Source organism: Engraulis encrasicolus, chromosome 24 (genome assembly GCF_034702125.1).
Source record: "Engraulis encrasicolus isolate BLACKSEA-1 chromosome 24, IST_EnEncr_1.0, whole genome shotgun sequence".
Taxonomy (NCBI): Eukaryota; Metazoa; Chordata; class Actinopteri; order Clupeiformes; family Engraulidae; genus Engraulis; species Engraulis encrasicolus.
The window spans coordinates 4,437,213-4,450,165 of NC_085880.1; the positions used below are offsets into that span (position 1 = coordinate 4,437,213).

At 44.5% G+C, this 12,953-nt stretch overlaps 1 protein-coding gene across 3 annotated transcripts in view; it reads right to left on the bottom strand.

Moving 5' to 3' along the window:
* lyst (lysosomal trafficking regulator) overlaps positions 1 to 12,953 on the bottom strand; it is a 171,764-nt gene that overhangs the window by 146,005 nt on the left and 12,806 nt on the right. Inside the window, exon 4 of one of the 3 annotated variants that reach the window (XM_063191577.1) lies at positions 1,979 to 2,093. The exons of the other annotated variants lie outside the window; for them this stretch is intronic. Coding sequence (XP_063047647.1) covers positions 1,979 to 2,093 — 115 coding nt within the window. The remainder of the gene's footprint in view (positions 1 to 1,978; positions 2,094 to 12,953) is intronic. 3 annotated transcript variants of the gene reach the window in all.

Genomic DNA, 12,953 nt, shown 5'->3' on the forward strand with positions numbered 1-12,953 from the left:
GAGAGAGAGAGAGAGAGAGAGAGAGAGAGAGAGAGAGAGAGAGAGAGAGAGAGAGAGAGAGAGAGAGAGAGAGAAAGAGAAGAAAGAGAAGAAAGAAAGAGAGAAAGAAAGAAAGAAAGAAAGAGCGAGAACGAGATAGACACAAACACATACAGATACCTGTAGAGGGGGAAGTAATAGAAGCACCTGTGCATTAGTGACCTGTTTGTTTCAGTCTAGAGACACAGGTGTGCAGAATGAGAGCCAACAGCACTACACAGTGCGAGAGTAAATGAGAGGAAAAGCATCACCATCATCATCATCATCATCATCATTATCACGCTGGGCACAAGCAGACTGTCAGATTTGCCTCACAGCCATCCTCAGCAAATAGGCCAAAGTGTTATGGCACACAGCAGGTAATCTGTGCACATTTGTGTAACGCAACCCATGGTGAGAAGACAACAAAAAAAACAACATGCACGCACTGCAACAAGAGACTTTCCAATGAAGCCACGACTCTTCAGTGGTTGTGCATGAGTGGTATACACGCAGCAGGCAAATACTTCCTCTGTGTTAACTGAAGAGTTCTGTGGTCAGTGGTGGTGAGTGTTAAAAAAAATAGTTAATGAATGCATGCAAGCAAAAGATTTTTTTTGCACATAACGCAGGCTAAAGCCGGCCGCTCGCCAACCACCCGCTGGGCCCGTTTTAACAGCTCGCAGTGTGGTATCAGTCCGGCCTGTTGCTCGACATGACTTAAGTCTGTATATTGTGGCCTCAAGCCATTGTGCCAGAGGCACCGAGTTAACTGGCCCACAGCACAGTGGGGTGGTGCAATGCAACGGCCCACATCCACACATCACAGTGGCAACAGGAGCCTTACGGAGTCATGAGGAAACAGCCCTTTTCCTATTGTAAGTGACCCGAGTAGTCCATTTGAATGGCATTTGTTCTTCAGGAACAAAACAAAAAAACGTACCCTTTTCTGAAACACACAAACAATAGAAAAAAACAGGCAGGCAAGACGCAGGGGGGGAAGGGTGTGTGGATTGGACATGTTGTATTAAATATGTATTTCATTTTTTTATTTTATCTCCATACTACACATGAAGCTCTAATACAGCATATTTAAAGACTGTAAATGTTAAGTATGTGGATCTTTTTCAGTATGGGTAATCAACAAACCAGGCTAAATCTACGTAACAAAAATGCAAGGCTGGACGCAGGAGGGGTGGAGATGGGTGGCTGGGACGACGGGATGGGGTCACGCTGGGTGACTCAACTTCCTTTGCCGATTGCACCAGATACGGAGAGAGAGAGAGAGAGAGAGAGAGAGAGAGAGAGAGAGAGTGAGAGTGAGAGTGAGAGTGAGAGTGAGAGTGAGAGTGAGAGTGAGAGTGAGAGTGAGAGTGAGAGTGAGAGTGAGAGTGAGAGTGAGAGAGAGAGAGAGAGAGAGAGAGAGAGAGAGAGAGAGAGAGAGAGAGGCATCTTCCTCTTTTCTCATCCGCCTTGAAGAAACGACGAAAAAAGAACAACAAAAAAAAAGCCTAAAAAACCTGCCTTAAACAAGCTGCCAGACAGATTACCCTAAATAACCCCCATTGTATGACATTACTAGTAGAGGAGAAGCGTAAAAAGGAAAGGACCTTATCTTCTCATGTGATGCTTTGGCCCTTTGATCCCCAGAGTGACCTAGTCACCCCTGTCTTGGCAGACCAACTGATAGCTTTGGCGGATGAGCCGTGACGCATGCAAGGGAAGGACCGCCGCAGACTCCAAAGAGAGGGCTGATTTGTTTCGCGTTATTCTGCCCTTCTGTTATCCAGTCAGGGTAGTATCATGCCATCAACTCGGTGGGAATTATTTTGCAGGAACCAATGCACACACCACTGCACTACCAACCAACACACGTGCACTACCTAGCACACCCACATAAAGACTTGACTGTACTGTACACAACCTAGCGAACAGTACACACACACACCGACTGACTCACCAGGGTCCAGCGCAGGGACACACAATGATTGAAGTCTCCACCACCTATCAACTGTACCAATCCTGTGGGGGGAGAGAGACCCCAGCAGTGGGAATCACAGCGCAGCAACAAGGAGCTAGATGGGAGGAAGAGGGAAAAACACGAAAACGAGACACAGACAGACAGACAGACAGAGACAGACAGACAGACAAGAGAGAGATAGCAGAAATGAAGAGATGAGAAAGACAGGCAATGGAGAAGTAATCAGAAAACAGAAAACAATTATGAACAGTGAATGATCCCAAGTCTGATGGGAGGAGACAGGAAGGAGATGAGTTGGTTTGACAGAACACGAGAAAAGAGACGGACTGCAGACTGTGGCACACTGGTGAGGTTAAGGTGATCTGTCTATAATCCGTGGGGTTAAGTTTCAAGTAAGGATAGATCGATATATATATCTGTCCAATATTTGCATATTTTAAGTGTGTCGTATCGGCTGATACACGCGTGGTTTTGGCCGACACGCAGTATTTATTATTTTATGTCATTCAGGGTTTTTTTAAAAGCACCAAGACACTTTATTTTTGTATTACTTGATTGTGAGACATTACTTGATAGAGTTGGTGTTTAAATGTTACAAGTTCTACATCAATTTGATAATGTTAAAGGAATGTTTATTTTCAACTTGAGACTTGGAATACTGTATTTGTCATTTTTTAACCTTTTTTTAACCCATATCGGCCCCAAATATCGGGTATCGGCCAAGGGTAATGACAAAAAAAAAAAAAATCGGTATTGCATCGGCTATTAAAAAACCTGTATCGGTCGAACCCTAGTTTCAAGATTTTATTAATTCAATCATTGCATTTATCATTATGAACAAGTACTTTTTCCAACCGGTGATTATAATAACTAAGTGTGATATTAACCAAGACCAAACAATACCGACATCCCCCAATACAAATCATTACCCAGGGTAAGTGAATTGAAACTAACGTGATAGTTACTGAGGCATAGGCAGATGCATAAAAATGATCGCAACACCACTTAAACATTGTAATAGTCACTGAAAAAACTACCATAGTACTACTCCACTATGTTGTGTTGACAGGTCAGGGGCCTATGGCAGCAGAGAGGGAGACTCCCCATGCCAAGAAAACATGGTTGCAATTGGATAATTGGTCCAACACGCCCTCCATTGCGTAGCAAACATACCGGAAGGTCAGAAGGTCAGAAAGATGAACTATGCTGTGTCCTAAAAAGGTTTTCAATCAGGAAACTGCAGCAAACTGCAGCAAACTGTAGCAGACCGTTGCATCGGCTGAATATGCCCATAGTCACACACACACACACACACACACACACACACACACACACACACACACACACACACACACACACACACACACACACACACACACACACACACACACACACACACACACACACACACACACACACACACACACACACACACACACACACACACACACACACACACACACATTCTCCTTCAGTGCCACTCCAAAGCACCAGACATGAAAGAAAAAGTTCAAAATTTAACCCAAATTATAAGAATACTTTCGCTTATATATATAGCGCCTTTCAAAACACCTAAAGTGGCTTAACATGGTATTTGTGTAGGAATGTGTGCGTGTGTGTGTGTGTATACGTGTGTGTGCGTGCATGTGCATGTATGTGCGTCCATATGGAAATAGCAGCCAAAAGCCTCCAGGAAAAGATGTGTTTTAGGGTGCCGTTCAAACACGGCCAGTTATAACAATTACAGTTGTTAATAGTTTCTAGTATCTAGTTGGAGGTGTCAAGAGAGTACAAAACCCTGCCTGAGACTTCAGCAATTAGCCGGTCTACCCATTTACAGAATTTGAGTGCTCCTTCAGACACTAAATGGGCGGTAAAGGATTTGTTTGCCTCATTAGTGTTTTCCAAAGCCAGAATTGGCATCTGTGCTTGGTGTGTCTGCTAGTTTGGGCATACCCAGAAAGATCCACTCATTCTGCCCATGTTTTCTTTGAATCAAAAGGTTGCACACTGAGGAAGGCACACGCCAAAACGCGTCTGTGCACAAAAAATAAAGAAAAAAGAAAAAAAATGATGCAAGGTGCGTCCCCCTTTTCTTTGATGCCCATGTTTTCTTTGCCATGTCTGCTACATTGCAGTCCTGCTCAAAACACCATGGAAGTGGCATGTTATGTGCATGGAAGAGGAAAACAATAAGTGGCTGTGTTGATGCTGTGTGACTGACAGGGGTCTCTCTTCCTTTCCCCACCCATCTCTTGGACTTCTGTCTCTTCTTTTTCGATGGCCACACTAAGCAAAACTGGGGTGCATTTCTCAAAACCTAACCCTTGACATTAGTCAGTCACATGAAGGCCTGCTACTAGCCATAAAACAGGCGGCAGTCCTTCACGGTACCGGGAAACAGGCGGGCTCTTGTCCAGCGCAGCAGTGGTCACCGTCCAGCCGCCTCTGCCTGATCATGGCAGCTCCCTGTACTGAAGTCATGTGATGATGACTAGTAGGAGAGAACACCGTGCCTGCCCTGCACTAAGGCCAACCCAGGGGTGCATTTCTCAAAAGAGAAGTTGTTATGCTGTTACCAACTTCGGTAGTTGCCAATGGGAAAATGCATTGAAAACAGCAAAGTAGCTAATGTCTAGGGTTAAACACAAACACACAAACACACAAACACACACACACACAAACACACACACACACAAACACACACACACACACACACACACACACACACACACACACACACACACACACACACACACACACACACACACACACACACACACACACACACACACACACACACAAATTTGTTTATCAAGAGAGATGAACAGACCAAGGATATGAATCACTGGAACCATGTTGTGTGATCTGAAGAGACCAAGATAAACAAATTTGCTTTAGATGGTGTCAAGCATGTGTGGTGGTAAACAAGTGAGTTTTACAAAAAAGGTGTATCCTCTCATAAGCCAAGCATGGTAGTTGGAATGACATGGTTTGGGGATGTATGAATGCTGTCAACATTGGCAATCTGAAATACACCTAAAAGAAACATGCATGTCAACATGCACTGTGACTACTGAAGCAGACCATGATATTCTCCATAGGATTGCATTCAAATCTCACACCAATCTATTTAAGCCAGATGCAGACTCAAAATTTAAAAGTTCAATGCAAAGAAAGGTTGAAATGCACACTGATGACCTCCCTTGTCATCCCTTTTCATTTCGTTTCATTTCGAGACGATTCGAGCCAACATAGCCCCTTCTCTACCGGATTTTAATCTGGGGTGTACTCACTTTTGTGAGTACATGTTCAAACATTAATGGCTGTATTTAGTTTTTTTCTGAGTGAACAAGACATTTAAGCGCTTAAATATGTTGTTAAAAGGTCACTAATCATTGTGTCAAAGTTACATTTCTGTAATGCTTTCCTATGAAAAGATATACTCAAAAATCTGCAAAACTGTGAGGGGTGTATTCACTTTCGTGATATACTGTATGTCTATGTCTGCAGGGGAAAGTAAGACATGTAATTTAAATTATTTGTATGAGCAGTGCATGTAAAGAAATTGACAATAGAACCGACTTGACTCGTCTTGATGATGCTGAGGAGAACCATCAAAACACCAGCCTTTGTTTATTATAGTGCTGGATGGAGACTGACTCATGTATGGTCTCAAAACTCAACTTGAAATACAGCAATGCCCAGCCTACATCTGACAGATCAAAAATAAACCATTTCACACTTCACACCACTCCCCATTCACATGCACTACTGTGGCAGTCTGATCTCTCCTTTTCCCAAATTAAAGGTGAGGAGAGAGGTGACGACGCACCTCTGGTAACACCTAACGGTTCCCACACTTCTGTAACTTCTTGAAGAAAATAAGAAAAAAATGTGCACACTGTTGTCGCTAGTCCTTTTATCGTACAAAGAGTGAGTGCATTTTTTCGTTTTGGTCGATTAAGTTTAGTGATGTAAGCGTACATATGTGAAGATGGAAAAGGAGAAATGACACTACACACTACAGAGACAGACAGTGGCGGAACAATTGCACACAGGGCCCCAAGGCAAAACGCTGATAAGGCCCCCCATGTGGCAAGCAAAGGACATAAATAATAGGGCCCCCAGTCACCAATACGGGAAGGCCCTGAGCCCAGGCCTGAATGTTCTGCTTGGCCCCTCTATAGCTACAGTAGGCCCCTGGAACCAGAGCACCCCTTCATGAGGCGTGCCTTGAAATCAATAGCCTAGGTGGCGTAATGAGATATCGGGACAATGAGGTTCAACCTCCTTCTGCATCAGCTTCCACTGCCTCCTGTGAGGCCCACACCCACACTCCCACACCTACACCCACATCCCCACACCTACACCTACACCCACATCCCCACACCTACACCCACAGCCCCTTGCTCATGGCGCGCTCAGACCGACTGAGAACCGTGCTGCCGGTACCCATTCCCGCATCTAATCATGAACCAGCCCACGTGTTCACGCTACAGATTTAGACTGGAATGGATTTTTTTTCTGCGGTAAATGATCCGATTTGCACCAAGAAGATAAGAATCGCCTTGAGGCGGTGACAATACAGACATACTATTAAAACTTCAAAAGTCTGCCTCCTATTTGGCCAACTTGAAGGAAGTATACCAAACGTAGGATGCCAATGCCATAAGACTGTGGTGTTCAAACTTTTTTGTGTGAAGTACCACCCGAGAAAATATTGAGCTCTCCGAGTACCACCTTGACAACCAACATTAGAATATCGCAGCAAAGGCCTTCCATATTCACGTTTGCCAGTCAATACAGGTTCATAACGGCATCAACAGCTACGGTCACATTCAGTGCAAATTTGTTTTTAAATTTCTTGCTTGCCTAGTATTATTCTGCATTATGTTTTCAGATTCATGCAGTTCAATATTACACAATGTGACACCAAAGAGACATTTTCGACTGCAACAACTTGATCAGCCTTCAAATCAATGCACAAAAAAATTATTCTTCCAAGTACCACCAGAGATGTCTCAACTACCACCAGTGGTACGCGTACCACAGTTTGAGCACCACTGCCATAAGATATTTCTCTTTTGCTTTAGTAGATTGTGGGTTATTTAAGCATACGGGTCTCGAGGGTGCAAGGCATAGGCAACAGACTGCCATTTCATTTCATTATCACCTTCACACATTTGACACACTAGGTGTCTTCGCACTGCGTTTCCTCTGTCGCTGCACTATAGGTGACACTCAGCAGTGCACAGATTAAACCACAGAGCCATAATAAAGCATCAGCTCTGCTTTCCTAACACAATATTCTGACACACACAAAACAGCATTGATACGGAATCGCATCAGACATGAAGACGTACAAAAGGGACTTTTGAAACCTCATAGGGAAAGACAAATTATTAACAAAGGGGGAAAATATATTAACCTAAGTAAAATGAGAATGTTGCACTTCTGAAAAACACACTAGTCCTGTAAGGCCAGCCGCATATTGGCTCCTACAGCACTGAGGCGCACTTTCGCTTCCGACATAATTCGGACCCCCAGACCCAATTTCACACAAACATAGCATTGAAAGTCAATGGGCGGCGCCGACAAAATAGAACTTGTCTCTAATTGCTATCCGACATCGGCGAATGTCCGCGGACATCGGCGCCAGTGTGCGGGGTTCTATTGAAAACAATGGAATCGAACTTTTGCGGAGCAGTGCACAGCACTTTGTCGGAGCCTTGTGCGGAAGCCCTAAGGCCTACAGTCTACTGTATAGGCCTGCTGTGATGGGGATGGAGGAAGAGAGAGAAGCGCAGCCCATGGTCCCAATTTAAACCCTCATTCCTTACATCCTCTAAAGGCGGGAAAACCAGGGCTGCTTCTCCACACACAAACCAGCTTATCGCTCACAGGACTTTCCCTCAAGTGTGTATGTGTGTGTGTGTCTGTGTGTTCATCGTGATGGTGCTTTTGTATGTGAGGGTGTCTGTGCGAAGTGTGAGTGACTGTGGGAGGGTGTCAGTAAGTGCGATGCCGTGTGTGTGTGTGTGTGTGTGTGTGTGTGTGTGTGTGTGTGTGTGTGTGTGTGTGTGTGTGTGTGTGTGTGTGTGTGTGTGTGTGTGTGTGTGTGTGGCTGTGTGTGTGTGGCTGTGCTACACCAGGGCTCCACTCAGTTCCAGACATTTTAGGTTGATGTGTGATGTAATGATCCATAGTAGTGAGCCATGGTTGATGACCAGGCTTAAAAGGAAGGACAGGTGGTGTGGTTGGGTGAGGATAGAGGGCCTTCGGTGTGATGGAGAGAAGACAGGAGGTGAAATGTATAGTGTGTGTTGGGGGTGGTTAGAGGTGAGGTGAGGTTGAGGTTAGGGATGCACGATGTATCGGCCAGATCTATCGGTATCGGCCGATGGGTAAAACTGGGTCGATGTTAACGCCGATGTTTTTTTTAAATATGTTACGGTGCTAAAAGATTGGACTTGACGGTGACTTTCAGTGTTTGTGCTTCTAGTTTGTCTCTATTTTTTATTGAATTTTATCACAGGGAGTTAAAAAAAGTGTATTTGGAAATAAGAGGACATTCAAAAATTCAGTTTGTTTGCATCATTGTCATCTCTTTAAAAAAAACAAAAAAACAAAACGAAAATCGGTGTCGGTTAATATCGGCTATCGGCCAAAACCGCAATATAAATATCGGATATCGGTATCGGCCGAAATTTTTGACATCGTGCATCCCTAGTTGAGGTGAGGTGTGGTGTGGTGTGGTGTGTTAGTGAGTGAGGCTGAGGCGCCTTAGACATGAGGGTGAGGTGAAGTTGATCGAGGTGAAGTGTGAAGGATGGGGGGTGTGGGTGGGGGCAGGGGTTTGTGCTAGCTTGGGGAGTGTGGATGAAGGACCTTTAGTGCAGTGAAGATGAAACATACGGTTGAGTGGGGTGGGGGTGAGGTGAGGCATCTCGTCTGTGTGTGTGTGTGTGTGTGTGTGTGTGTGTGTGTGTGTGTGTGTGTGTGTGTGTGTGTGTGTGTGTGTGTGTGTGTGTGTGTGTGTGTGTGTGTGTGTGTGTGTGTGTGTGTGTGTGTGTGTGTGTATGTGTGTTAGTGAGGCCTTTGGCTTGGTGAAGAGGTTGGTCATGCCCCTCTGATCAGGCCTGCGTGATGACATTAGTCACAGCCCTCATGCCTCTACTCTGACTGTTTCTCAACGTCTGAGCAGGAACACACACACACACACACACACACACACACACACACACACACACACACACACACACACACACACACACACACGAGTGTGTATGTGTGTGTGTGTGTGAGTGAAAGAGAAACTACAATCTCGTGGTGGACATTACAGGTTGCGTAATGCTGCAGCAGCTTCTATTTGTGTGTGTATGTGCATGTGTCTTCCTTCCGGTTGATGTTACTGATTGAATTTGGCAAACTTGACAGTGTGTGTGTTTGTCTGTCTGTTTTTCTGTGTGTGTGTGTGTGTGTGTGTGTGTGTGTGTGTGTGTGTGTGTGTGTGTGTGTGTGTGTGTGTGTGTGTGCTCGCGTGCATGCATGTGTGCTGATGCATACATACATACAAAATTTTCAACGTGGACACAAATATCCTCAACAACAAGTAAACTATGTACTTCAGGTACACACAGAGAGATTACCTAGTTCCTCCCCAGAAGGTCTGAATGGCCAAAACATTTTGAGCAATAAAATAGCAAGCGTTGAGGGCCCGTTTACAACATACCCAGGTATTTTGAGACACAAAGACCTTTCCCTCCGTTTGTGCCTTTTAGTTACACACACAGAGGTTTTTCCTAAAAAATGAATCTTCCTAAAAACTTCGGGCAAAAGTGGAGATTAAAAAACCCTGGGTAGAAACGGAGAAACACTGGAGACCTGAATGGCATTTTCCTTACCGTGCACAGGCTTGACACATTTATGACAGCTCTCGGCAGAATATTTATTCAGATTTGCAGATGGTGTGAAGATATGTTGGTAAACGTAGAGAAGAAAAATGTTTGTTTATACACACCCACATATTTTGATAAACAGTGCCTGATAGATGGTGTGCGGAGTATATTTGTATACTAATACAATTGCCTCTGAAATCATGCGGTTGCAGCTGGCGAGCTATTGGATTGCTCCATCCATGCTATCACAATGGGAGACTAACGGACGGGGGAAGGGAACTGCAGTTGTTATCTCTTGTCGTACAACATGACACAGAGAAGTATAGGAGGTTAAGTTAAGAAAGACCAATTCAGGTCAGGGGGGGAGAGAGAGAGAGAGAGAGAGAGAGAGAGAGAGAGAGAGAGAGAGAGAGAGAGAGAGAGAGAGAGAGAGAGAGAGAGAGAGAGAGAGAGAGAGAGAAAATATGACAGGGGAAGAGAAATAAAGAGAGAAAGAGACACTTCTTGCAGTTCTGCAACTGCCAAGAAAGTGTGAAGATAGAAAGGGAAAAAAAAGTTCAAACCAATTGTGCTGCCATGTCTCCATGACTTCAAAACTCTTATAGAAAGACTTGATGGTTTTCGGCCATTTTAACGGAGGCTTAATGTTCTGCTTCTACCCGTAAGCCTACCATTTTTCTTTGCAACACTGTTTCACATTTAAAGCCCAACTACACAACACTACGCAACTGCGCATCTCTCTCAGCTATATGGCTATCAATGTCGCTCCAGTTTTGGCGTCTGTGGGCCTATTTCGGTCTTTGCTGTTTTCTATTGGCAGCAACAGTGCTGATGTTGGTTTTTGGAAGGCTGTTTTAGAGAGAGATAAAGAAGAGAGGGGTGATGTAGTAACACATAAATTCTTCTGTTTACCGTGCAGGGGATGATGTGATGCTGAAAGTCTGACACAGTCTGAACAACACACATACTGACAAAAAGGATGCTTGAGATGCTGCACATTCACCCAAAAACATATTACTCAAACAGCCAAGACACACCACTTCGCATAAGCACAGTGACGTCTGTTACCAGTAGGGAATAGTGGTTGTTTGAAACCTTTGCACCTCTGCACCAAATCCCCCTTGTACAAAAAATGTAATAAAATATGAATGGTTCGGTCAGCTTCAGCAAGCCTTGTGTCAAGATGAATAAGAAAACAGCAAAAAAAAAACCTAACTACGGTGAGTCACCATGACCTACAGCTGTGGACTGTTTTTGAAGAAGTAGCACAGTTGAGCTTGGCATGGCAGCATGATCCAAGTCTGCCGTTGCTCTGCTACAGTAGATCTCAGATGTGCTGCTTCGGCGAAGTGGCCTACCAGTAGGCTGTTAACATAGTCCTAAACACTGATGGGAAAAATGGATTCATTTGCTACAATCTAGTGCCACATATTCCAAAAAGTGACTTGGTTTTACCCTGTCCAATTCAGCCAGGGGATTGGCTGACCGAATGATCATCTGTTTGAATTGGACAGGCAAAACAAGGTCATTTGGAATATGTGGCAATGCATTGGACTGTAACTTCTATCACTGCTCCAAACCCAAACCCTTACCCAAACCCCTAGCGACACTCAACTAGCACGTTGCAATTGCTTGGTAGGACAACTCGCAAAGTAGGGCAAAATGGCAAGACGGCGCTCTATAGACCAGCCAAGACAGCAAGAAAGCCCAGATAGGGAACAGATAGCAGGGCTTGTTTCTTTGTCCTCCTCTGGTCAGGTGGAGAAAGAGATGCGGGTCAGTGGATAACGGGTACAGTCAGAGAAGGGGGGGGGGGGACTGGCATCAAGTGGGACAGTGCATGCAGCGGAGGAGGGAAATGTGAGTCACAAATACCAACCGTGAAGGAATAAATTATTCACCTCCCCGGAGACGACAAAACCCATCTGAGCACCAGGAGGGATTAAGAAGCGGAGACTGAAGACACCCAAGATGTGGTCTACCACGCTAATCCAGTAGTACACATCAAAATCAATAGCGATCCCTTCTAGTAGTACTCCTCTGGGTATGTGTTTCGTGTGTGTGTGCAAACTAATAAACTACATAGCATGCAAAGTCTGCAAAAAGCAGAACTGTTTTTTCGACCGAACAAAACCACCATAGCAGTGTTCACAGTCACTAACTGCAGCTAAAACTGGAATGTAAAAATGAATGAAATTGGGTTGGACAAAGCCTACCACTATCAAAACACACCATTGTTTCAGTTCTCTTCTTGAAGAACACCAAGGAATTACCTACTCAGAGGCTCTGGTTAAGCAATTAGGGCATCAGGATTGCAGGCTGATGGTTGCTGGTTCAATTCCCGGTACAACCTGGTGGAAGGAATGAATATCTATTTTACCTTCCCTACACATTGCACCCTTGGGGCCGCTAGTTCGGCTGCCGGGGTGAGGCATAAATGCAAATTCATGGTGTACACACTGTGTGGTGTTGGAGTGCTTTGTCATTCACAATGACAATGGACATCTCCCAGTGGGCTTTTCAATAAAAAAATGGTTCCTTTCAGTGCACTTTCAAGCAGATGTGAAATGTTGGAGGTAAAAGTGTGAAAGCTGAACTTAAAATGCCAACTTTCAATATTGTCACAAGGACAGGAGCAGTCAACAAGTAGGCCACTAGAGACACCTGAATACGGCCAGAGATAAAATGATGAAAATACTTGCTTACCAAAATTGTTAACAAAAAAAACCGGCAACAGTTCAAATAAAACTGCAACAGGCTATTTCGCTCCTCTGTAACCATGGCGACTTGATAAGATGCATTGATACGCCTTTTTGGATTTCACACCAGAGCTTTTCTTTAACCCCTTAGCGCAGCACCTATGTTATAACCTTACTGTCACCAAAATTGTAACGTCTATGTCTTAAGTTGGGCTTACACTGTGCGACTTTTGCCCCGATTTTGCCCCGATTTGGCACTCGCACGACTTTGAGAGTCGGGCCGATTTCTTGCTCAATCGCAGGTCAATCGTGAGTCTCGCATCGTGCAGTGTACATGGGGTAACGACAAGCGAT